At 40.2% G+C, this 25774-nt stretch overlaps 1 protein-coding gene across 3 annotated transcripts in view; it reads left to right on the plus strand.

The window, feature by feature from the left end:
* b4galt2 (UDP-Gal:betaGlcNAc beta 1,4- galactosyltransferase, polypeptide 2) overlaps nt 1-25774 on the plus strand; it is a 296417-nt gene that overhangs the window by 64745 nt on the left and 205898 nt on the right. For all 3 annotated transcript variants that reach the window (XM_078933983.1, XM_078933984.1, NM_001160444.1), the window contains 2 exon segments: nt 22125-22243; nt 23234-23350. In XM_078933983.1, the coding sequence (XP_078790109.1) occupies nt 22125-22243; nt 23234-23350 (236 nt within the window).

Raw genomic sequence — 25774 nt, forward strand, 5'->3', positions numbered from 1 at the left:
ATTTCATCTCAACAATCCAAAAACCTTAAAAGTTACAAGAACTGACCATTTACTGTACAAAAGAGACCAGTTCCAAAAGTGTCATTGTCATATTGTCTGTTCTTACATTTCTTGGATAACCTGTTGCTCTGCAGGCAAAGTGTCTCCCTGAAAGCTTGCTGCTGACGGTGAGCAGTTTTGTTTTACTTTGCCAGCTGTCAGGAATTATAGTTGAAGTGATTGCATCCCAACTGCCTGCTAAACCTCTTACGGGCAGGAAGTTCTGTTTGCCTCCTGATGCACCCGAGTTTTTTTGTTTGTTTGTTTCATTCCCTGTGGATGATGCCCAGCTTTGCTCACAGTTGCCTCTGACATATGCAACATGATTTAATCAGAAATTAGCAATGCTAACAGCTGGGGGGGGGGGGTTGCTTGTTGAACATATCCAGCGTGACCAGAACGTTCTGATGCTTAGACAGCAGGTCCGGTCAGTCAGCCATTTAAGTGGATGTAAAGCAGACGGCTCAGTTTTAACACTGTTGGTGTTGATGGTAAAAAAACAAATTCAGGTGAAAGATTTCAGATTCAGAATTTGCTTTATTGTCATTGTCTCCACAAAAAAAGAACACATGCTCTCGAAGAAAACCTTTAATTTACGTCTTCGATTTATCTATGTTTAAGAATAGAAAACAGAAAAGAACGACCCCTCAAAATGAAATGCAATTTAGTTGGCAAAGAAGACATTGAAAAGGTTTAGACACTTAATATTCATCGGTTAAAATGCTAATGCAACCAAAAAAAACGTTCTCAAACAGCAGTATCATCTTAATGCGATCCCTAATACTGTCTGACTCGGCAGCCGTGGATTCTAAACTCCTGCTCTTCTTACCTGGATTGAAGGAGCGTCATGTAAGTGAGTGGATGTCATTTTTACAGAGCTCATTCCCCTGAACTAATAGAGTTGGTGTTGGAGACGTTATTAAAGTAGAATCAGCAAATACACAGAACAACCATTAAACTAAACACCTTTTTTGTTTGCACTCCTGCGGCATTCTGGCTTTTGATGAGCCCTTTAAAATTCAAGGCTTTTCAGCGGAACGTCTGACGATTCGAGCGCAGACGATCAGCTCCGCTCCTTTTACTAGTCGAGGGGGCTATTTCTGTTGACATAAATTAGATCTTTTCTCAAACTGTGCCAAAAAGGAAACAACAATGACTTTTGGCAAATGTCCATTAATAAGAAAAAAACATCTGTGGAACTCAAAAATCATTTACTTCCCTCCTTTTTTTAACAGACGTCAAATTATCAACTCATTATAACTAATTGAGCTCTGCAGTTTCTTCAGTTTCAGAGCATAAAGTCTTAAACGATTAGATTTTTTGGAGGAGTTCTCAAAAATCAAAAATTAGGGAACACGTTAAACTTTTACATGATTTAAGTCAGATCATGTGTGTGTTTGTTGGTCCTTTTACAGCAACACAGAGACGTTTCATGTGTAAAGAGGCTTTTATTAGTTCTTATTCAGTATCTTGTCTATCAGTAGGTCAGCGTTTTTGTTCCTTGAATGTGGAGAATGAGCTGAGTCAGGTGTGTAGAAGAAGAACAGCATATAATACAGGTGGGACAGTGAACCCCCAGAGGCCAGGGTTGGGAAAAACCATTGACTGCGCTCTAAACAGGAAGTACCCGCTGGTCCAAGATCCCAAAATCCCACAGTCTTCTATAGAGAAATAAACAGATATTACTCAGTCATTATAATGGTCAGAGGAACCATTCATGCTCAGATATCCGTTTTAAACATGTTCTTGATAATCCTCATTTTTTTCACGATATTTCTTTCTGTACAGGTTGTAAACTGACCAATCAGATGCCTCAATAAAAGTAGGTGGAGCCTGCTGGCCCCCCATGTCCAACACCTGAGACATTTGACCAAGATTCATGTGGACTTCCAACAAGCTCACTTGTGACGGTAGTTGCTGTTGAATTATTGACTCAGACAAATTCGGACCAATCGCTGCTTTCTGACGACGTCTGATTCCAACAAAGTGGCGTCCATATTGCAAAAAAAAAAAAATTCAATTTGGTTGGAGCCGGAATGACCCATTTTCTATTGGTGACGTCACACTTATTTAGTCCAGTTCTCCGATATAGTCAAAGGGATAAACCTGACAACCCAACGTCATTAAATAATCAAAGCTGACCTTTATTATTCTTAAAAGTGATTGCAGTGTTATGTTGAATAGGGCTGGACCCAGAAGCAGGACACTAACTGAAGTTGATGAATTAATAGTCTTGATTGAGTCCCAGTGGTGATAGATGGTTCAGGCACGAGAAAGTTACTGTCTGAAGGATGAGGAATCCAGATAAAGGCTGCAGGCTGATGAATTGATGGGAAGCAGGTGCGAAGATCATCCCCGGTAGGTGTGGGAGGATCCAAACATGCAGTGAAAACTGGAACTGTGGCAGAAGATGTATTTTTTAAATGTGAAGGAGCCAATGAGAAATAATTGATATGTTTTTGTATTTCTTGCAAAGCTTTGAATAAATAAGTCTTTAGATTACCTTTTGTGAAGCGTTGATAAATGCACTACCTTTCTTTATTGATGGACAGTGTTGATGATGAGTGGTCGTTTGTGCGACGGGATAGATTGAGGTGTTTCTAAAGCCTGAGTCCTGGATGACAAACACAGAATGCGAACAATTGCACATGTGAAAGAACCAGTGAGGAGTTCGTTCATACAAAAGATTTATTGTTTTTCTTTTCTACCTGCAAAAACGGGAATCTGTTTGATGTACAGCTGTAAGGTGATATGTAGAAATAAAACCAACCAAGAATAGACAGGAGCTCTCGTGAGGCCAGTGACTTCTCTTGTAATACTTTGACCAATCATATCGACTATCCAGTCTGACCTTCTTTTTGAGCTGGATCAAAAATTTCGGTCTCTTCAGCCTCTCAGATGTTCTTTTTGCTCAGACACACAGATGCTCCTGTTCTTTTGGCATATTTGTAATTGAAACTATGCTTTCTTTTGGGCATCACCTGTTTATCTTGCACATTTTCTTTATACAGAACATTCTTTCGGTCCTGTTGTCATAAGTGAATCCACATATGGGCAGGTCTGCCTGCTGTGCAGTGAAGGCAGGCAGCAGAAGCTTTTGTGGTGATTTGTCACCTCGTCCTACGTCTCTTATTGTGTTCCGTATCTCTTTCTATTGACAGTGGAGCTGACAGATTTAGCTTCACACATAATTCCGACCTGACAAAAAACATGCTGTAATTCCCCTTCATCCAAGGCTCTTATTTATTGATGCTTTTTTTAGCTTGTATTTAGGAGCACACCTTGTGGCTGAAAAACATATTCTTACTTGCTTCTATTTTGCATAATCTTCTCTTCGACACTTGAACGTAGAAGTCACTGGAGAATGTTTCAGTGCTGCAAAATGCACTGAGGAATCGAGAGTCCTGCAGTCAAAGAAACAGAAATCAATAGATTTTTTTGTTTTTTTTTACTCAACTGAGTTGAAACTGACTGAGGTAAGGCATCAGTGCCTGTCTTCCGGTCACGTCTTCAGGCTGTAGATTGCATATATAAATATATACTAATTATCTGATAAATGCAGTTATTAGCTGGTGGGACTGAGCCTGCACACACTCCCAAAAATGCATAATACGTCCTAACCAAATCAACGCATAAACTCTACCTCCCACTACAAAAGCCTACTGTCAAAGAATACCAGGTGATTTGGGTGGAAATATACAGGTGGAGGTGAAACTGCATCACTGTGAAACCGCCAATATGTTTGGCTCGTAACTGCCAAGTTTAAAAACTTGAGCTCTAAGAGAAGCTGCATATTCTCCAAAGGCCTCGGGTACAAATGGTGCATAAAAAGCCGCCTCTACCATATTTCACGCTTTGGTTCCACTGAATCTTCTCCAACCAACAGGGAGTTGACAACATGGACTTGTCCGTGCTTTTAATTTAGTTTCTTACCGAACATTACTCGTCTGATCCTTTTTTAATGTTCTGCTGTTTCATTTGTTCTTTCAACAATTTGTTTTGAATTTCATTTTTAAAACTTTTTTTGAATGTAGAACAACAAAGATCTCCATAAATGTTCAAATGGCTTTTCCAACAGTTTCCTTAAATAAATAACCTCAGTGGAAGGAAGGCTGTATTTATTTATGCAGGACGTGACACCAAAACTCACGAGAACACAGGCGCAAATTGATTCCAGCAGCATCATTTTTTTTTTTTTTTTTTAGCATGTGGAGACTCGTGCTTCAGGATTTTGGTTCTGAGATGTCCTGATCGGCAGGAAATGGAAATAATTAGTGTTTGCTTTGCCACATGTGAAGCAGACATGCTGGAGAAGCCTGGCAGCATTTGGACTCCGCCATCTGTGTGTTCAGCGCTGCTCCTGTGCCGCTGAACATGCAGCATCTCTTTAGCTATAGAGGCGTTTGCCTGCTCTATAGAATAAATGGGTCCTTTCAAAGTCCAATAAACAGATTTCCAATTTATGCATTCATCTTATTTGAATTTATTCATTCATCTTTTAATCCGTGTTTTCCCCTTTCGGGGTCACGGGGCTGCCGGAGCCTAACCTGGCCACTTGTTGGCGAAGGAAGGAGACATCCTGGACATGTCACTGCCGACTATTATTTCTATTATTTTAATAGAAACTGATGTTCAACTTATTGTGTGGTAGAATTTTTTTTTTCTTTTTTGTTTGCTGTTTAGTGTAGTGTCTGTTATAGTGGACCAAAGAGGAGGAGCGTCAATGAGAAAACACAATTTTAAAATGATAAAGTAATTTTAAGGAATCTCAGAGGCTTGGCAAACGTACTTAAAATCTGTGTGATCCAGTACACCATCAATGGGAGCTTTGAAGTGTCTTGCCTCGGGGTCCGTTTGTTTTTTTTGTGTTGAGTTGCTGTTTTATGCTTTGGCTACCCCATGAATCTCCAAAACATACAAACCTGTACAAAACATGTAGGTGGCCTGCATGAAATGTCAAGGTTGTATGCCGTTCAATGAAATGATTAGAATGAATATAGGGGAATCTATATATCATGTGCACATTCCATTGTGTGACATTTGCGCATGTTACAAAAGAAGCCAGTACTCGCACCTTACTAACGAACGGAGTGTATCATAAGGACACCGTACAACAGCATCATCTGTACATCATCAATGTCAATGCAAGACACACCTGTGCGCCCCTTTTGATGATATTACTGTTTTCAGGCTCTACCTCCAAAACGTACGACCACTGAATGCCAGCTAAACATGATCGAACTTTGACCAATCAGGGACTTGGAAACTCATTGTTGCTAGTTGATCTGGTGAACCCAGACATAGCGGCGAGCCTGACGATGTCTGTTTGTCAAATAAGCATCATTCTCCAGATTTGTACCGCTATGACATTTTGCACCAAGCCTCTTCCAAATGTAAATGCCGGACGAGTGCTAGTAAAGAGAAAGAAGACAAAGAAGAGGCCCCTCCCACTTTGAACACCACTAGCTACGGTGTGTAAAGTCTTTAGGCAATAAGCTTCTTTTGAAGCCCAGTGAGCATGTGCACGTCTGGTAGGTTTTCTTATTCTGTCTTTAATGAACGAGGGACCGGTCCAGCTTGTACCGATGACGTTTGGGTCGGGCAGCACCCCCTCCGTGGTTCTGCGACGAGAAAAAGACCTCAAAGGTTGTTATCACAGTATGAGCTATAGCTGTAGAGGAGACAGGAATGAAACGACCTCTGCTGTTAGCATTTTTGTCACAAACTCAACTGCTGGAAACGGCTTTAAGAGCTAATTTACAAAAAACGTGTTAAGCTGTCAGAAAGCCGGTACGTCTGGTGGGACCAAGCGATTATTTTTCAGACACGGTGACGGCTGATGTCTGATTAAATTGCCCAAACCTCACGTTGCACCAGTAAGACTGAGTGATAAAAATACTTCTAGAATTTTAGCAACGTCACCACCGCTTTTCTTTTTTTTTTCCAGTGCTGAAATTACGAACCCTTCAAACATTTTTTTATTTTTAATTTCCAGCAGACTTCTCAAATCCCTTCAATAATATGTGTTGAACCACTTCCCCTTCATTTGTTTAATTCCAGCCCACCCAAGGGCTCTTATAGAGATTGAAAAGAGAGAAAAAAGATCATTTTTAGCTCACAAAATTAGTTCCCCCCCACACACACACACACATTCTTTCAATGAAATAACAGATATTTTACTGATATTTTTCAGGTGAGACGCTCCTAAAGAGGAAACTTCTTGGTTAAACTATGATCTGACGGGTTAAAAAGCCACATTTAGTTCTTTTGGTTGAATTAAAACTGTGATGTAAACATTCATCTACATTTTGGAGTCGTGACTTTTGGTTCTGTTTGTCCTGAGTGGAGCCCAAGAGGTTAATGTTTATTTTTCCAAAACGCTTTAGCAGAGCAGAAGTTTAAAATTAATAAAAAATGTCAAACAAAGAATTTAAGGGTAGAAGTTTTGCTCACTAAAGTGGGGCACACAGTGGAATTGTGTCGTGTGGAGGACCGAATCTGCTGTGCCTAATGAGAGTGAAGATAGTGGTGTTCATACACATGTCAGAACAACATAACCCAAGTCACCCAGGAGACCAAAGAGCCCAGAGGAGCTAATGAGATGCAGCTAAGGGGTCTCTAGAGGACAAGCTGTTGAGAAAATAACAATAAAAGTAATTATTTTCCATGCAGCGTTTGAATTTACTCAACTTGTTTTATCTTGATGAAACGTGCCGAAGCAGGATTAAAACACCACGTCTAATTGGAGTTTCTGGTACCGATGCAGAATGTTTTGCTAAAAGCATTTTTCACTGTAAACTGTCCTTGTGCGGCCAGGCGTTTTAGCTTTCCGGACTCCTTTTTTGTTTTATTTTATTGCACGATTGTCCAAGTCTCCTTTTCTTTTTTTGTCTATCTGCCCCTGCGTTCAGCCCCCCTCCCATCTCTGGGGACGCAGCCAGCTATCGCCACGCATTTTATCAAGTCTCGCACAGCCCGGGTTATGCTAATGCGGCGCTTGTGCTGACACAGTCTGGCTGTGTTCTCTGCTTGCATGGCTTAGCACACAACAAGTGATGCCCTTTCAGCAACGCCCGCACAGCCATTGTTTCCCACAAACTTTCAGCTCTGATTTGGCATTTCAGTCATTGCGAAACCCCGAAGCTGTGTTTAAATCTGACGAGGAACACAAACGCCGGCTCGTGCTCTGCTGTGTTTGTTGCCTATTTCACACTGTCAGAAATTCTGCTTGATAAATCAGATGTAAAAATATTTCCCTGTAAGATTTCTTTTAAATCATCTTGTTGGGAGAGAAGCTGACCTTTGAAACATTGGGTCAATGATTTCTGCAAATGTCTGGAGGAACTTTGCAGTCAGACTTTTTGGTTTTCCATAAGCATCATCAAACGACGTTCATGGATCTGTTTGTCTGCCGGTGGATGCATCAGAATGGAGCGGAGCAGGGAGCTTATCACCCACCCAGCGTATTTTTTACGTCTCTTTTTCAAACAAAATATTTTTCGTCTGCTCCTGAGTCACAACAATTTGAATAAATGAATACTCAGAAATGTAATTTTCTTTATATAGTCTGAGAAAAATGCCACAAGAAAATGTCAAAAACACTATTTTTATTTAAATGGGTCTTCAAAGGAAGTGGAAGAGGGTATAGAAGGTGATAAGAAAAATAAGAAATGAAGGAAATGGAGTCTCTGAAGAGCAAACAGCCCTTTCTTCCCCTGTGTGACTGAGCGCTGCTTCTGAGTGCAACAAAGGGGCCGCAGATCCGCCGGCTCGGAGATCTTTCTGGCCCCTTTAGCTCATGGCGGAGAGGGCAGACGGATCAGATAACCACAAATTGCTCTCTCTCTCCCTGTCTTCCTTCCTCTCCTGTTTCTGACTCCCTCTTATCTCTTTTCTCTCCACTCATCATCTTTTCCTGTTTTTTTCTCCCCAGCAGCCACCGGGGCACAATAATAATAATTGATGTTTCAGCCACGGCTGCCAAATGTATTAACACTGATTTCCTGGCAGTTACAATTTCAGCTTTAATGAGCACGAAGCAAACAATTGTTCCTTTTTATAAGACAGTAAATGTCAAAAAAGGGATATAAAATCTATGCGAGTTCACAGACTTCCTCTTTTCTGTCTCTTATACCTAAAGGAACTGCTTACGTGCCTAATTATTTATATTTAGCATCAATGTTTTTTTTTTCTTTGTATTTATTTAAACAACAAATAATACCTCCTCTTCTTCACCTGCATCCATTAATCTGACAGTCAGAGCGGCAGGACGTCCTGTTTGGAGGAGAATACGTCTACGTTAACATACCTTTAGCCTGTGGTAGAAATATGCGTTAACCTGATCTAATCTATATTCTGGCGAATGCAGATCCATATGATGAGGCTCTCCTCTTTGATTCCAACTCCCACGCGTCTCCTCGCCGTTCCTGCTGGACTGAAAAGACATTTGACAGCTAAAGATCAGATTTTCCCGCAAGAGTTTGTGGGGATGAAGCGGAGGGAAAGAGGTCGCAGGGTCGAGAGTGGAGGCCACGAGACTTTCTTTCATTCAGCAGGTTGTCAGAAACCCAACCACAAATAACTGATGAGGGTGCTTCATGTCTGCTGGAGGTTAAAAAGGGAATGCTGCACCCCCAAGTGACCAGTGTTGAAGCATTTTTTCCTCCCCTCATCTTTTTTCTTCTTTTCCCTCCTCTCTTCTCCTTCATCTATCTTCTCCTCTTACAGGTTTTACTGAAGTCAGGGTCTGTGTCCTTCAGGATTTTCTGAGGGTGCACCCCTCAAAATTACAAAGAAAACCCCTGCAATTACAGTCCATTGGATGAGTTCTCATTTAAGTCTCGTTTAATGCTAAGAATGCAGGTTCCTGAACGCACTTTTAGCATACGGTGGTCATATTGGACTGTCGCTACCCAACACTACTGCCTGTACTCACAGCTGGAAGCTGCTTGGTGCTAAACATCGTAGTGGTGCCAGTATATGGGTATCCTTGCTTCAGGCTTTTTCTTTCGCAGCTCTGTTCCGATTTATGAAAGACTTCCTGTCATATTTTATTTCAGCCGGGCACAAACCGCAATTATACATTTCTCCTTCATGCTCAATTTTCAAACAGTTGGCACCTCCATGAATTTAAAAGGACGCTACAGTCAAAACCAAATCCGAGTCCCTGGCTGGTCAACGTTCAACTAGTATAACTTTCAGATCGTGTTTAATGGCTGAATGTTTTGTTCATAGAGCCCAAAAACAGACTTAAAAACCTACGTAACTGATCACCTTTTGATCTACTTTAAAATGGTCGATTTTGCCGTTTTTGGCCGAAATCTAAAAACCTGTGTCGTTCATTAGGACAATGTTTCTGCAGAGCGGCAGGAGTTATAAAACACACGGACACATATACGTTTAAAAATGATCTGCATGGAGGGACTTTTACTGCAAAGGTTTGCTTCTCAGAGGAAACGCAGATGACTAATCATCACGTTGATCCTAAACTACATTCATGCTCCGGGTTTCAGGGAAAAACATGCAGAAAAGCTCAGAGCAAAGTGCTGTGGCAGTGCTGGCGGCAGGACGAGCCGGAGCTGCGCACACGGATCAAATATGGAAGTCATCTAGTCTTACCTCTTTGCTGGTTGAAGTTGTGTTTAAAGCATGAATAAATCATAAAAACATAGACAAAACTATCAAATATTAGACAACTTTATCAGTTGTTTGTTATTTATTCATTATTTATAGAAAAATGTAAAATGTCCAGGGTTTGCCATCTAAATCGTTTGTATTATCAGTTTTGAGAATTTTCATTTTTACTGTTATTTGTGTTATCATCCAACCTTCTTCCTTCTATTTTGTGTTTTTTTTCATGATTCCTGTTTAATTAAGAGTAGAAATCCATTCCCATCCACTTTGACGAATGAGGTTTGTCAGATTTCAAATTTCAATTTCTGTTCTGTATTTTGCAAACACAGAAGCAGATGCAAAACAATAAGAAAAACTGCTATTTCCACACCAAGAAACAAATATTCCAAGTGGAGATTTCAATATAAATGCTAAAACAGGGCAGCAAACAATAAGTGCAAATGCGCCGTCATGCTACAGTAAATGTGAGCAGCTTTTAACAGCAGCTTCTGAGCGCTGATGCAAGCTCCTGCTCAAAGCATCAATCATTTACACACACAGGTATGCAGCAGCAGCTCAGTAATACTGAATAAGTGGATTGTACCTTTGCATTATTTCTTGTGGGTGTGTTTGGCTTAAAAATGAAGCCAGGAGATGAGGAAAGCCTGAGCCTTTCAGCCATTTCCGTCTGGAGGGGCTAAAAGCATCGCCAGTTTCTCCGTGGGGTTCTTGTCTTCTTTCCGTTAGTTGCAACCTGCAGCTCTGCTAACAAGCTGGAGCGTGGCCGTGTACTTTCTAAATTATTTAAAATAAACTCCGTAGCCTCTTTGGTTTGTGTCCTTCCTGAATTATATTCCTCCTCCTGCTTATTTGTTTTAAAAAGCAGTTTGCGACTCCCAGTGAATTTATTAATTTAGTTTGCGCTGCATATTTATAGATGTAGGCATCTAATCAAATAATTGGTGAAGATAGTCATACTTTTATACTTTCTTTGACATTTTGGGGGATTTTTTGTAGCACTTTTGTGCCAAATTATTCATAGATTTTTTTTTTTTTTTTAATAATTCTTTCCAGCACTGTGCATTACTTTATTAATTATAGGTGAAGTTTAGATGATATAGCAGAAATTTAAAGGATGTTTTTGTGGTTTCTAGAACTTTTTACGTTCGCCAACTTCTTCTGTGTGAACCCCTTCATGAAAGTTTTAACGTGCGATCAGCCTCAGCTTGGTGGTTTAATGAGGTACCCACAATGCTCCACTTTCCATGTGTGCGATTTTCTGCGCGGATTGCTGTGCGACTTTGTCCGTCTCTTTTTATGGTAGTGTTCAAACGAAGGGCAGACGCACCACGCAGCTCTTGATTCAACGCTGCAGCTCCAGCCTCTGTGAAATGACATGAGTGACTTCAATGATGCATTTTCCTTTTTTTTTTTTTTTTTATTATTTTTCCCTTTTTTGGAGTTAATATATGGAGTAAAATCGGCTGTATGCTGCAAAAAACTGTCCTGCTTACCTCTGCTAACCCTCCAAATCAATAAATGGTTCATCATTATCAAACATTTGTTTTTTAAAAATGTCCTTTTCTCATAAGTATCCCCTTTAACCTTTAAAATATTAAGATTAAATGTAAACTATTTTGTTCTTCTTCGCTGTGTCCACCTTTCCAGCATGAAATGACCACTTCCAATACATTAGTTTTCTGTCATAATGGACTTCGGGTTGTGTGTCTGTTTGTGCGTTTAGTGTCCACACACAGCTACTCTTGAAGGCTGTCACTGTGACGGACAGATGAAAGACATTTCTGCGAGGACGGATCTAAAGGAGATTAAAGAAGATCAAACAGACATGTACATGAGGGCCTCTGAGACTCGTGGGAGTTTTTGTGTGTGTGTGTGTGTGTGTGTGTGTGTGTGTGTGTGTTTGTGTGATGGAGAGACATCTAACGACACTACAAATGCAAAAAATCAAAGAATGGGCTCAAGAAATAATGGATCCCAGTTTTAGATGGGCTAGGAATTCATGACTGAATGTCAAAAAATCTTTTTTAAGCGATGGATGACGGATGGATGGATGGATGGGTGGATGGATGGATGGATGGATGGATATTGTATTTGTCATTGTCCAGTATGCTACGAAATTTTTAAAGGTTTGGTTTGGTTTCTCATTTTTATCATTCAAAAAGAATTCACAGCTAATTAAAAATATTTTTCTCCTTCATTTAAATATAATTTTAACATCAACAAAGACTAAATAATTAACAGCTAACAAAATAAAAAGTCCATCATTTGTTTGATAAAAAACAAAGAAATTACAACTAATTGCTTTGCAACTAAATGGGTTTTTTGCAAAAAACATTTGAATAAAAGGTAAGAAAAAATATTCTCAGAGCTCCAACATGATTGTGCTGCCACATATCAGATTTTTCTCCTTTTTTTGTACTATCAACATAAAAGAAGCTGAAAAAAGTAGCTCTGATTTGAGTAAAAGTACTCCCCTTTTTTGATCAACAGTTCTTTTATTGGCATATTTGGATAAGTTCTTAATTTTAACTTGAAATGTTGGATTCTTGACTTTCCTTTTGTCACTCCATCTATCTTCAGAAGCTGTTGTATTTCAGCACCCTTCATGTCTTATTTTTGGGGTCATGGGGTGGGGGTACACACCTTGAACAGTTTGCCAATCTGTTGCAAGGCCACACAATCATATTCACAGAGACACCAACATAATCACCAAAAAGACAGCTAATAAACATGACAAACTTATCATTTAGATTTGCAAACATTATTATTACAACTTTTACCCGCCATACAGAAGAAATTGCTGGCGATTGCCGAGTGCTGAGTATCAATTTAGGATACACGGATTATTTACTGCAAGGCACAAAATTGAACTTTAGTTGGTCATCAAAAAGGGGCCAGTCGCTCATAGGCGGTGACTTTTCGCTGAGTGGCAGCTACTGTTGAGGCCCCTGCTTACGTTTTGTATTTGCGTTCACTAGGACCTGTCACCTGCAGCATGGCTGTAGAAAATCTCTCTTGATATTTCTGCTGCTACCGGAGCTCCAGTACAAGTTCTCCCCTTTTTCGTCTCCCGACTGCCGTAGCCACCCAGAAGGCCAGTTGGGACAAAGGTTCTGGATAGGATTCTACTTTCACCTGTTATCCCGGTTGGGACATGGGCTGCATACAAGCGGTCTCCAGGCAGACCGGGCGTTAGGCGAGTTCTTTCAGCTGTCCCCACGTTTTCCCCATGATATTGACCCCTGCTTCCAGATCTCGGTGCCACGTGTTCCCAGGTCTCCCCCCTTTCCCTTGGGGATTCCATGTCAGTGCCTGCCTTGTAGTGCTGGATGCAGGTTTTCTTGGCCAATCCATCGCCATCGTCTTTTGGAGACGTCTTCCTCTTCTTGTTACTGCTCCGTCCTCTCCCATAACTCTTAGTTGTTGATGATGTTGGAACAGCCCACCTTCAGGACTCTTCTGAGACGAGTGCTGATGAAGGTCTGACGTTTCGTCATCAGCATAGCGGTAGTCCTCCATGTCTCAGCTACGTAGAGTAGTATGGGTTTTACCATGGTGTTAAAGATCCTCATCTTGAGAGTCAGATCTGCTGCTCCCCATATGTTCTTCAGCTGATGGGATGTAGCTCTCGCCTTACCGATGCGTACTTGCACTTGTCCACATCAGTTCCCCCCAGCTTGTCGACGATGCTGACAAGACAGGTGATGTTTTCCCCCTCTTTCTGCGCCTCTTCGTCCACCCTAGACATCTAGACAGGATGACTTGTGGACTATAAAAGCTGACGTTGACATTCTTTTCATGTGAAGGACCTCCAATCAAACATTTTCCTCCATCTCCGCCTCCAAATGAAACCTTATCAACCACAGGTTTTACAACCACAGGTAGTGTTGCTCTTTAAACGATCTTTTAAAACTGAAACTGCATTGACATGCAGTTTCATTCCTGCTTTGCCGCCACATTTACGGAAGAGGTTTGACGAGGCAGTCGGTGGAGAACTGGATGTGTTGTCATCAAAGCGGTTGAGCAGATTGAGCAGAAACCCCCAACAAAAATGTTAGTCAGTTTTTTTATTAAAGTAATCAGACGTCATGATCTCAGTTGTGGGTCACAGGTGAACACGTTCTGTAATGTCATTTCTGACTGATGTGTTCTGGCATCTTTAGGGCCGCCTGCCTGATAATCCCCTGGCAGCGCCCTCTCTGCACCCTTTCATGTCAGTCCTGGAGATCTAGCCAAACGCTCTCATGGCGCCCTGGTTTCTGTGCCTTTGGCTGCAGCTGTCCGAGGGTGCTGATTGCTCCGCGAATCATGCTTCTAATCTCCGGGCGCCTTTGCATCGCTCAGGATATGTGCCAATCAGCACATCAAATTGCCAGTTGGACCACATCAGAGAGCCGGACTGCCAGATACACTCGTTCGCATGCTCGTGCTCACAGTGTGCGCCTGTAGTAACATGCTGGCAGGCTGGAGTCCATTCTTCTGCCAGTCATGCAAATTTGACATCATGTTATGTAGAGAGCCGTGCAAAATCCCTTCAACGACACTCAAGAGAAATACATACTGAAACTTGAAGGTTTATGCCAGGCCTTAGATTACTTGGAATTGTTTAATTACAAATTAATAGAAGAATGATGTTTTGCATAATTGCCTTTTTTACAAGAGGGAATTAAAGAGTTTGAGTTTATAAGAGGAAATTATTGGATGCAAGAAAATAAACAGTCTGGTTCTCTTTTGTACTTTAAATGGTCTTTAATGGAGCTCTGTTTGTACGAATAGACAAACAGTGTTTCCCAATGGTGGACCAAAGGTGACATATTAAAAAAAAACACAAAAAAACGGCAGTAATTTAAAAAACGTGTAAAAAAAAAAAGAACACCTCATTTGGAATTAAATAAATAAATGTATCGTATTGTGTTTTCCAGGGAATAAGTCACAGCAGTCAAAAAATGCATAATAAAGAAAAACATCATATATAAGTCGCTCTGTAATATATGCACACACAAAAAACACAACTTATACACAAAATACAGTAATTACTTCAAATATCAATTCTTTTCATGTAAAACAAATAAATGTAGATATCCAATGGTCCAGGTGAATACTTGATTCTGATTGGCTGCAAAGTGAAACTGGAAACTGCTGGACAAGCAAGCTAGAAGATGTTTACATATTGTTTTTATTACACGTCAGAAGCCAAAATAATAATAATTCAATTTGGCCCAAAACCTCACATTTTTTAAAATGTTTGTTTTCAGTTTCCATGAGTTCTTTTTGTCCTCATTTATTTTTGACACTGATAAAAATCGATTGGAAACTGATTCAGTCAAAGGACAAAACTGATGTCATTATTTTTGGTTCAGTTGAGGCCTGAAATGGCGTGGCTCAGAAATTGGAGTCTCTGTCTCACAACGTTTCTTCAAGCTGCAGAAATCTGGGGGTGATATTTGATACCGATTTGAATTTGGAGAAACAAATTTAAATCGGTGGTCCAATCTTGTTTCTGGCAAATGTATAGATAATACAGGATAACCCCTCTCCTATCTATATAAAATGTCTTGAGAGAGTAATTTTTTTCCCGTTTGAACTATTGTAACGCACTCTACACATGCCTTTCACAGCAGAGTGTGTGTCAACTCCAGTTAGTCCAAAATGCTGCTGCCAGACTCCTAACCAAAACCAGAATGAGAGACCATATCAATCCATTTTTCTGCACTGGCTCCCAGTCCGTTTTAGAATAGATTTTAGGATTTTAATGATTGCTTTTAACCCTTGTGCTATCTTAGATGAGCCCACCCTTCCATTGACGTGTTCTCCCTGCCATGACAAAGGTGGATAAAGATGGAAAGATTTCATGTAATCCATGGACACCAGTGAAGATCACAAATCGGTGAAGAAAAAAGGTTCAGAGCACTGTCTAGTGGGTCTAGATGACCCAACTGTTAAAGTGCCTAGGATAATACAAGGGTTACAGCACTCTGTGGTCTGGCCCCTAAATATACAGCTGATCTCCTCATTCCTTATGTACCTGGTCGCAATCTTAGACCTTTGGCAAAAAGCTTTTTAATAATCCCACAATCTAGATTGAAGGCCAGGGGGGACAGGGCCTTTGCTATAAGAGCCCCAACACTCTGGAACAGTCTCACTGAAGAGATCAGGCTCGCTAAATCCCTACCTGTTTTTAAATCTCTTTTAAAAACCCACCTCCATAAGTGTGCTTTTAATGATTTTAATGTTTTTTAAATTTAAACTTGTGATTGTATTGATTTTAACGGCTATCACTGTTTCGTGTGTGGGCTGGGTTTTATTTTTACGTACTTTATGCTGTTTTCATCCTGATTTTGTCTTATGTTAATTGTACAGCACTTTGTAATCTGGATTTCGAAAAGTGCTATATAAATAGAGTTTATTATTATTATTATTATTGTAGTTTATAATGACCTTAACCAACAGCAGATGTAGTTTTGCTTCTGTGGAGCAGATTTATGTTAAAACATTAAAACCTGACTGTACTCATCCGTCGCCATCCTTTTGTTTGTTGTTTTTGTGTTTCTGTTCTGAATTCCTGCCTTCATAGTTGCCCCGTTCATAGTTTTCCTCTGTGTTTGTTGTTCAGCTGCCACCTTTCAATGTCTGACTCTGTATCCTTTGTATTCCATGACTTGTTTTTTTCCCCCTCATCTTGTCTCTCTGTTGCTCACCCTGTCAGGAAATGTTGTTCTGCTTCAAGCATTTTCCATCTATTTCATCCATCTGACCTCTTTGGTCACAGAGCAAAACGACTTCACTGAGCTTCTCCGCTCTCACACTCTGGCCATTAACTGCTATGTTTGCCCCCCCCCCCCCCCCCCCCCCCTTTTTTTGCACATGTTTGGGTAACGTGCACACAGGTGATGTGAGCCTAAACACCTGCTAAAGACGCAAAACGGCATCAAACCAGAACCAAATATTATCCTATATTTCTGCACCTGAATGGCTTTCATCAGCTGATTTTAAACTCATCAAAGCACATTCAAGTTGAAACTTGTTTACACTCACATTGTTTGTTTTAAACTACACTAAAAATTAAAAAATCTGTTGATTAGAGACAATTAACAGACACCTGCTAACAAGTCACAGACCCAAAGGGAACCTTTTGAGTTTGATTTTAGAAGCCACATACGACTCCAGTTTAAGTGCAATAATGGAAAAGCAGGCGTTCAGATAATGGATGCATGCATTCAGAAACAGACTAAATATGCAGTAAATGCACGGAGACATCAACCACACTCTCATCTAATGGAGCTAATCATGCAGTCAGCAGCTTCCGCTCTGGTTCTCTTGACTTTATCAGTGATGGCTCCAGAGCTGCTTCACTTACAAACACAAAACATTTCTGAGCAAACCACTCATTTTGGATAAACTCTAATTTTCTAAAATAAAAATCTGCTAATGCAGAAGTGTGTGTGTCCAACCTGAATACAAATGAATAAAAACACAGGTAATGCTACACAATACAATGCCTCAATAATCAACTTATAAGACAATAACAAGCATTAGTAGCCTAATGTGTTTAAAAGCCCTTACAGGACATTTATAAACACATTACTAATGTCTCATAAATAGATGAGTAAGGGATGTTATTATAATGACTTTGACCTTTGTGTAAGTGGAAATGGAGATTTGCAACTTTAAGAAATAAGCAACTTTATTGTTAGAGTGAAAATAAACTATTTCTTTTTAGAAATGCATGTTTATAGTCAGTTTTGGTCGCTCCAAGATTAGTTTTGGTTAATGTCTTAGTTTAGTTAGTTTCTTCGAAAAACAGTCCGTTCTTCCTTTTTTTTGCTTCTGACAAATAATTTTAGAAAAAAATCCTTTTTTTGTGCATTGTTATAGTAGTTTTCTCTCATCTTTACTGCTTAAAGCAGCTTGACTGTGCTTACGGCCTCCTCATCAGTCCTTTGTGCCTCTGCCGGGGAGGTTTGTGAACCTCTTATCTCGCCCTGGGCTCGGTGCGATGATGCACACCAATAAAACAGATGATTGGGGTTTTCTATGTGTCAAGGAGGTTCTTGAATGCAGATAATCCAGCAAAAACACAGCCTTTGTTGCTAATGATTTCCTCAGTGATGATGCCTGGAAGGAGGTTAAGAAGAGGGAAGGAAGGGGACCCAGCAAATACCAGACGCTAATAAAAAAGATCAAAGGCCTTTTGCTTGTCGTCTCTGGACATTTAAGACTCGCTTTTGTCCCCTTCTACACCCTTTTCTGCCTCTTTTCAGATTTTTGTCCAACCGAGAAGAATGGCAATTCCAGCGTGGGGTTAGAGGAGGCACTTCCAAATGATTGAAAGAGAAGAGGTGGAGAGACGGGCTAATAAGATTCTCAGAGCTGAAAGTCCCTCTAGTTAAACTGTCTTTGTCAGTAGCACGCAAGAGCAAAAGAGTGCTACCTCTGTTCTCCACGTTCACTCTTTCCCACTTGTTTCTCACAGTTATCCACTCCTTCAAACTCATATCTTTCCAGGGCCAAAACTAAACGTAATTATTCGCCCAGAAATTCTCCCGGAGATCTGACCTTGGCACACTGTCAGCTGTCAAATCTGTCAGAATTAGTTATTTTTTCCAAAGCCATATAGATTACATTTTCTCATGTTTCAGTTTGAGAAGTCGTTTAAAGACCCACTCCACTGAAACGGGTGTTTCTGCTGTTTTTAACATGTTCTTGTAGCATTTTGATCTTGACGGAGGACATATAGAAAATAATTTACCATTAAAACTGCACTTCTGAGTATTTCTTTATTCAGATTGGATCAGTTGAAGATGAATACCCGCAGTTTGAAAAAGCTCATGGTTGTGACGCAGCAACTGAAATGGGCGGAGCTAAAGTCTTCCCGCTCCGCTCCATTCTGATGCATCCACTCGCAGACAAATAGATCCATGTACGTCTACGTTCTTCTCGCCTGAACTGACATCTGGATCACATCTGTGCGGCTGCAAATTTTGTTCGACCTAATTTAAAGAAGTTATTTTTCTGACCCATTAATTGGGTTAGAGATTTACCGTCATTGTGGGTTTTATTGTAAGCTTTATCAAATGGGATGTGTGTGTCAAAGGAAAATAACCATTTATCCATTAAATGTACTGTTTATTAAATTCATATTTAAATCTTATCTACTGTAAATACTCTTTTTTTAAAACACTTCTTTAACACAATTCTTGGGTCATTCTTGTTATGAATGTTTTTGCGTTACTTTTTGGAGCAATATTAATTTTTGGGGTTTCGTGGTTTTGTTTGAACCAAATTTATGTTTTTTTGTTGAGTGTCTCCTGAGTTAAAATGACACAGAAAAAAGTGAATCCCTTTTAAACTTCTGAACTGGATTTAAAACAACCCAACCTGGGTTTTTAGTGGGTATATTTAGCTATTATTACACAATTGTAATAAATACTGGACAAGCTCATGGAAATTGGATGTTTTATTTTCAAAACGGGGTTTGTCGGACGAGGCTGAGCGACGTTTTGATCTTTAATCTCAAAAAGCAGCTCACCGACTCAGATCCAATCAGTTTTAGTGTTGCTGGGGGTGTGGCACCGTAATGTACGCCCAATCAGCACGCACTTCTATATTCTATCTATAAGTTTTCCTTTGCTGAACTCATCACCAGACTTACCAGTTTTGAAGCAATCCAATGAACTCCACGTGGGAAAGATGGAAGTGAACATGAGCACAGTGCCTTCTTACAGTAGATCAACCTGTTAAAACCCAGAAGAGCTGAGAGTCAGAGAGAGATCACAAAGTAGAGTTAAAAAAAATAAAAAAGCATCAACTTTCAATGAATGCTGCATCGCACAAGGAGCCAACCTGATGAGTCAGCGGCGCAAAGCGCCCGAGGCTCTTTGTGTTGTTACAGTCCTCTGTGTTGCTGCATGAAGCATTAACCTCAAAACCCAGATCTGGTTTATTAGATTTTAATTAGTGTTCTTTAGGGTTCATGTAGTGACGGTGGATGTTCCATATAAAGCAATCGACCAATGCGATGCACGGTTTCAGTGTTTTTCCGCCTCTACTGGCCGTCACTATCCCTGCAGGTAACAGAATAACATTCTTTTGAGTCTGGATTGTCACCTGACACGGTCATTAAGAAACATGGAAGAAAAGATGAAATTAAAGTCTTTCTTTGTTACTGTTACACCCGAGTCTGAGGGAAATAACATAAAGGAAAGAAACAACTTAAATACCCTGATGACTGGGGCTGTCATCGTTGACGGTAAATTGGTTTGTCGACCTGTCAGGTTTCTTTTTTTGTCATTTCGGTTTAATAAACGCACATCCAGTCGGTTGTGTTCACATCGGACAAGCGCCAGTCTTCTTCTTTTGTGTATTTACTGTTTCTCAGCGCTCATCCTCCACCTACAATAGAAAGAGGCTCAGGGCAAAAGGTCAAAGCGGTGCAAATCCCGCAAATTTTGCTGCGGACCTTTTGTTTTCCCAGCCTTGTTCCTATAAATGTCCGTCTTTGGCTCATATTAATCCAACCGTACACAAACCGCATTTATTAACGTCTCCTTCGTGGTCATGTCTATAATGGCTCGTACTTCGGTGTTTTGAAGCGGACGCCACCCACGAGTCACTACTTAATCCGAGTCCTCGATTGGTCCCAGTGCTGCGGGGGACTGACATTTTCACGATTCAGCGTGAAAATGTTCACGGCCGGTAGAGTGAAATCCATGTTCATAAAAACATTTTTTGCTTACTAGAAGTTTAGACGATGATTTAGTGCAGGGATCAGGAAACTCTAAATAGCTTGAGAGCCAATAATGACTTTTTCTATGCTAGCATATAGCTTCAAATTTAAACTTTTTGTCTTTTATAAGGTAAAATAGAAATTTATGAACTATACATGTGAAATTTCAATTTCTATGAACGCGCGGTACACTGAGCATGAGCAGTACCATACCTGACATGAACCTCCACGGACTGAGTACAGCAGTATCACCTTTTGTAAAATAAAAGTACCCATTACTTTACGTAAACGACAATCATTGACTGATCGAAAAAATAATTGTTGACTAATCGACTGCTTAAATAATCGTCACTGACAGCCCTACTAATGACTCAAAAACTCTCAGGAAGGCTTAACGGATAAAAGTGATCCGGGATTTATTTACAAAAAAGAAGCAACTATTTACACAAAAACCACCTAATTGAATGAGGACCAAAGCCTGTTTAAACTAATGTCTGTAAATGAGAACTGGACTGAGTGACTCCTCCCCCTCCTGCCGTTCCAAACAGGAAGTACCAGCGGGCTCCAGGAACTCACAATCCGATAGACTTCTATAGAGTAATAAACAGTTTTAACTGAGTCATTCTATTGGTCAGAAAAAACATTTTTGCTCTTAAACAATTGTTTAATTATTGTGTGTTAACATTTTTTGCCCACAATTGAGTGTTTTATTTGGGCCACAAATTTGCATTTTATTAGAATTTTGTGCCCACAAATAAGTATATTAGTAATTTTGTTTTATCAATTCCTACTACTAATATTTGTCTACGAGATCTGTGGGCACAAGTGATCATTTTTGGCAATAAAATACTAATTTGTTTGCCAAAAATACAAATTCGCAGGCACAAATGTATAACTTTAGGGTACAATTTGTGTTTTTTTCCTTTTTAAATGCCATGTCCAAGGCTCAGTAGAAACCTTTTTGAAAATGTTTTACTTGCTGATCTACAAGGGTTTGACTCATAAATGGCAGTATAATAAATCTGCCGCAATAATATGACCAGCATCATCTCCGTATTACTGAAAGTGATTCCCTGTATGTTTTGTAAATGTTTTAATCTGAAATGACTGATGCTTAACGAATTGGCTAATTGGCTGCTGGTCTAAGAGCGCCGACAGTGGACTAATGAGCCACCTTTTCTGGGTTCGGGCCGGTTGGTTACAGTTTCGGGGCTCAAGCTGGAGCCAAACAGGGAAGTTGGCCTCTACATGTTAATGATGCTGGTTCTCACTGTGTGTTGCCACCGTATTTATCAGGGTTCTAAAGCAAAACCCTCCTATAAATTATTCAGTCACAAAGATGCATTGGTGCCAGTTGGTCTGTCAGAATTCAACAAATGAACAGATTCTTGTTCTAGAAGTTTCGCTGTTAATGACCAAAATTGATGTGTTCCTGCTGGCGAACCCGAGTTTTTATTTTTAGACTAAAAATGCTTTCTAAAGCCTATGCATCCTCATTCTGCATAATGCAAAGTGTTTCTTCAGACACTATTATTTCTCCACACTGCTTTGTTGCACACAGAGATGCTTTGAAGCTTAAAGCTTTCTGTGTCCCCCCCTCTTTCATCCCTTCCTTCTTTCACCCATACCCTCATTTATTTGGTTTACTTCTTTTTCTTCTCCAGCCTGTTTCTTTTTACTGTTATCTCCCTCATCAGGCTAACTCTGTCCTTCTCTTCTTCCTCAGTGGGACGTTTGTTGATTGAGTTCAGTTCCCAGATGACAATGGAAAGAGTGCAGAAAGAAAACCCCAACGTCACTGAAGGAGGTCGATACTCGCCCCCAGACTGCCGGCCAAGATGGAAGGTACCCAAGCATGTGCTTTTGTTACATCAATTATCTTTGTCTGTACTTTAAGCATCTTATATTGATTTTAATGGCCTTTGCGATAACATCTATGCAACATTATGCCTTAGTCACATGCACCCATATGGGGGTAGACCAGACGGCTGCAGGTTTTTGGGTTGTGTGGGTCCAAGGAGGGTCATAAACAGAAATAGCCGCATCTTAAGGGGAATGTATTGCCCCCTCAAGGAATGTCATGCAAATGGAACGTACCATTGTCATGTGTGTGTGTGTTAATCTAGGTTAAGGCTCATGGAAGTTACACTCACCTATGAAATATGGGTGACGCTGTCGTACTGTGTCCCTCTGCCAGACTCTAGTCATTAGTAAAGCAAAGTACTTGTCCATTATTGACTGCGCACAACTGCCCCATGCACGGGGTGTAGGATGCCTGTAGGATGTCCACACAAACTGCCCTCTGGTTGTCTAATTTCCTCATTTCTAACTGTTAGGCTGCAGCAAGGAGCGCACACTTATGCCGGGGACAACACTAACGGGCTTCTTTAGGATTTGGTGGGGTTAAAAAAAAAAATCCATATGCCACGAACATTGAACATTTTTGCCTGAGTGGTCCAAGACCTAAATATTTTGTGCCGCCCACCTGCGTGTCCCGTATAGGTTTGACGTTTTTCATTTATAGACAGCCTATAGCCACCCGTAAGGTGAGTTGGGACTAAGGCTTTACTTACTAGCAGTATTTTAATGCTTTTTCAAGTTCGTTAGTATAGTTCCAAGTTTAATTGTTCAATACAAAAATGAACTAACAGATAGTGGGTGTGGGTGTGGGTGTGTGTGTGTGTGTGTGTGTGTGTGTTTCCACAAAAATTCTGCAAGATCATTTCCAACCAGCAATTTTTTTTTCTTTTTTTACTTTGTCTAACTTTCGAAAGAGACGTTTCCTCCAATGACAGATAATAAGCACGTATTAATGTGGAGCTTCCTGTTGTCTAGGTTGCCATTATCATACCGTTCCGGCACAGAGAAAACCATCTTAAATACTGGCTCCACTACCTTCATCCCATACTGAGGCGGCAGAAGATTGACTACGGCATCTATATCATCAACCAGGTAAGTCATCGAATAACTGGAACACGTCTGAATACGTTAAAAAGGACTTTCAGCAGTTCTTTTTTTTTGTTTTTTTTGTTTAACTAACACCTTCCAAACACATATTGTGGAGCACAAAGGATCAGTTTGGCTAAATAATCCTTACTTTTCTTAAGAAATCAATATTTCTCCAAAATACATCTCCATCCATCCATCTTGTACACCTGCTTGATCCTTTTTGGGCTAAATGGTTGCTGGAGCCTATCCTAGCTACCACTGGGCGCTTTTAGGGCACACTCTGAACAAGTCGTCAGTTTTATGCAAGGTGACACACTAACATGCACACCTAGGAGCAATTTAGAAACACCAATTAACCAATCAAGCATGTTTTTGGACTATGGGAGTGTCAAACCCGTGCATGCACGAGGAGAACATGCAAACTCCACACAGAAAGAACCCAGCCGGGATTTGAACCAGGGCCCTCAAAGCATTGCACCACCATGCAGCCTTAGCTAGACGTGAATATACAACAGGATCAGCTGCTTTTGTAGGAACCATGCTACCAGAGGACATGGTGTGGAGACAGGGATGCTCCTCACAGAGCATTTCATCTGAAGAAGTCGCACCTTGATGAAGGACGCCAAGTGAAAGAAGGGAGTCTGGGTAGCAGTGAGCATCAAAGCCGTTGCACAGGATGACAGAGAAGCCCCCCAGTGATGAGCTGCCCCAGCTGAAACTGAGGGCACACCATCATCATCACAGAAGACGCAGCCAATGTAAAGACTCCTGAACCGAATCTGTCAACTTATTCTCGAATACTATGAAAAATAATGGGAAAAACAACAAAAATAAGATGCTTTTATGCAGTGAAAAACTAGAACTTCCCAATAAAAGTCAGAGAAGTAATAACAGAGGCGCATAAAGACTGTCCTCCTCTTCAACTCATTTATAAAGCCAATCTGCTCCCACTGCGTTTTGTTTTTCCTCTTTAGCCTTTGATTCTGCACAAAGCTCTTAAATCAGGATTGACAGCGAGATTCTTCTATTTTACATTAAATAAGCAATATTCGTCAACGCTTTTGGTTTGAAGATCTCTTCTCTGCCCTCTCAGTCCGCTGTAGACTTGGTGCGACGCCTTAATCCTTCCCCCTGGGAAACAGACCTTTGGTTTCTCCTGCCCTGCTGTGCTCTGCTCCTCATGCGCCTCTGTTCCAGTGTCTACTCCAGCGCCTTTTCCCTCCTCCTGCAAATGTACCGACTCCGTCTGTTGCTTTCAAACGCCCACTTACACATCATGTTTTCTGAGTCTGTGTTTTGATCTTAAAACACGCAGCTGGAAGGCAAAATGAAGAGATGCTGAAAGATGCAGACGTCTTTTAACCTAGACCCGCCTTTTTGTTTGCACTTATTGAAATCTTTGTACAAAGGTGGAAATAATTCTAAAGCAAACCTCAGTTTCACTCAGACACTCTCTGTTCTGATAGAGTTAATTAAATAATAACTATTTACGGAAAATCTAGATTATATTTTAGAAGATTGTAACTTTTATAGACATTATAAAGTCTAAAAAGGCCACCAATTTCAAAATGAATCAGTTTCCATTTTGCAGCACTTAAGTCTCTTAAGTTTTAAAGTGAAAGCTGAAGTTTCAAGAGAGGAAAGCAGGAGCAGAACTGAAAGAAAGCAAATGCATGTATCAAAATAGAAATGTTAGGATTGTAAAGTGACTTTTAAACAAGACCCTCCAAATGAGGGAAAGTTTGACTCTTAAGCAGTCAAGCTTTGGAAGTGGAATTAAGAAACGTTGGTTTTAGGTGGTGAATGAAGGAATGTTTGGGTTGTTTCTTCACGCAGAAAGAAAATATTTGTCATGCTTGAGATTAAAAACAGCCGTCTTTGAATTTAGTTTTGATAGACACTATGAATGCATTTGCTGTCAAACACAGAAGAAGGCATTCCTTAATGTATTAATAAAGTTCCAAGGGAAACTAAATGTGTTTTTAACATGTTCTTTTGGCATTTTTCTGACAATGATAGACAAATATGTATGTATTTAAACTCAAAATTGCATTTTTGAGTATTTCTTTAATCAAATTGTTGTAAACCAGGAGCGACAAATGAATTTCAGTTGAAAAAGAGCGTTTTTGTGACAATAAGTCCAAAGCTAAAGCTCAGACTCTAACCTCATTGGTCAGTTTCAGATGGACTACGGTGTCGCTATATTAGATCTTTTTCAATCGGATTTAGCTGCTTTAATTTTTATTTAATTGGTTTGAGCTGTTGCTTTGCTTCAAACTCTAATTTTCTCTTTGAATAATTATATTTCTACGTATTGGTAGAATTTTCTTTAATGTCTTAAGCTGCCAATATTACAAAAAAAGATCAATTCTTGTTTCTAAATGAACATTTTTGTCCTAAAAAACCCAGATGAAGACTCTGAGCTTA

This window comes from Oryzias latipes, chromosome 17 (assembly GCF_053564925.1).
Source record: "Oryzias latipes strain Hd-rR chromosome 17, Olatipes_Hd-rR_3.1".
NCBI lineage: Eukaryota > Metazoa > Chordata > Actinopteri > Beloniformes > Adrianichthyidae > Oryzias > Oryzias latipes.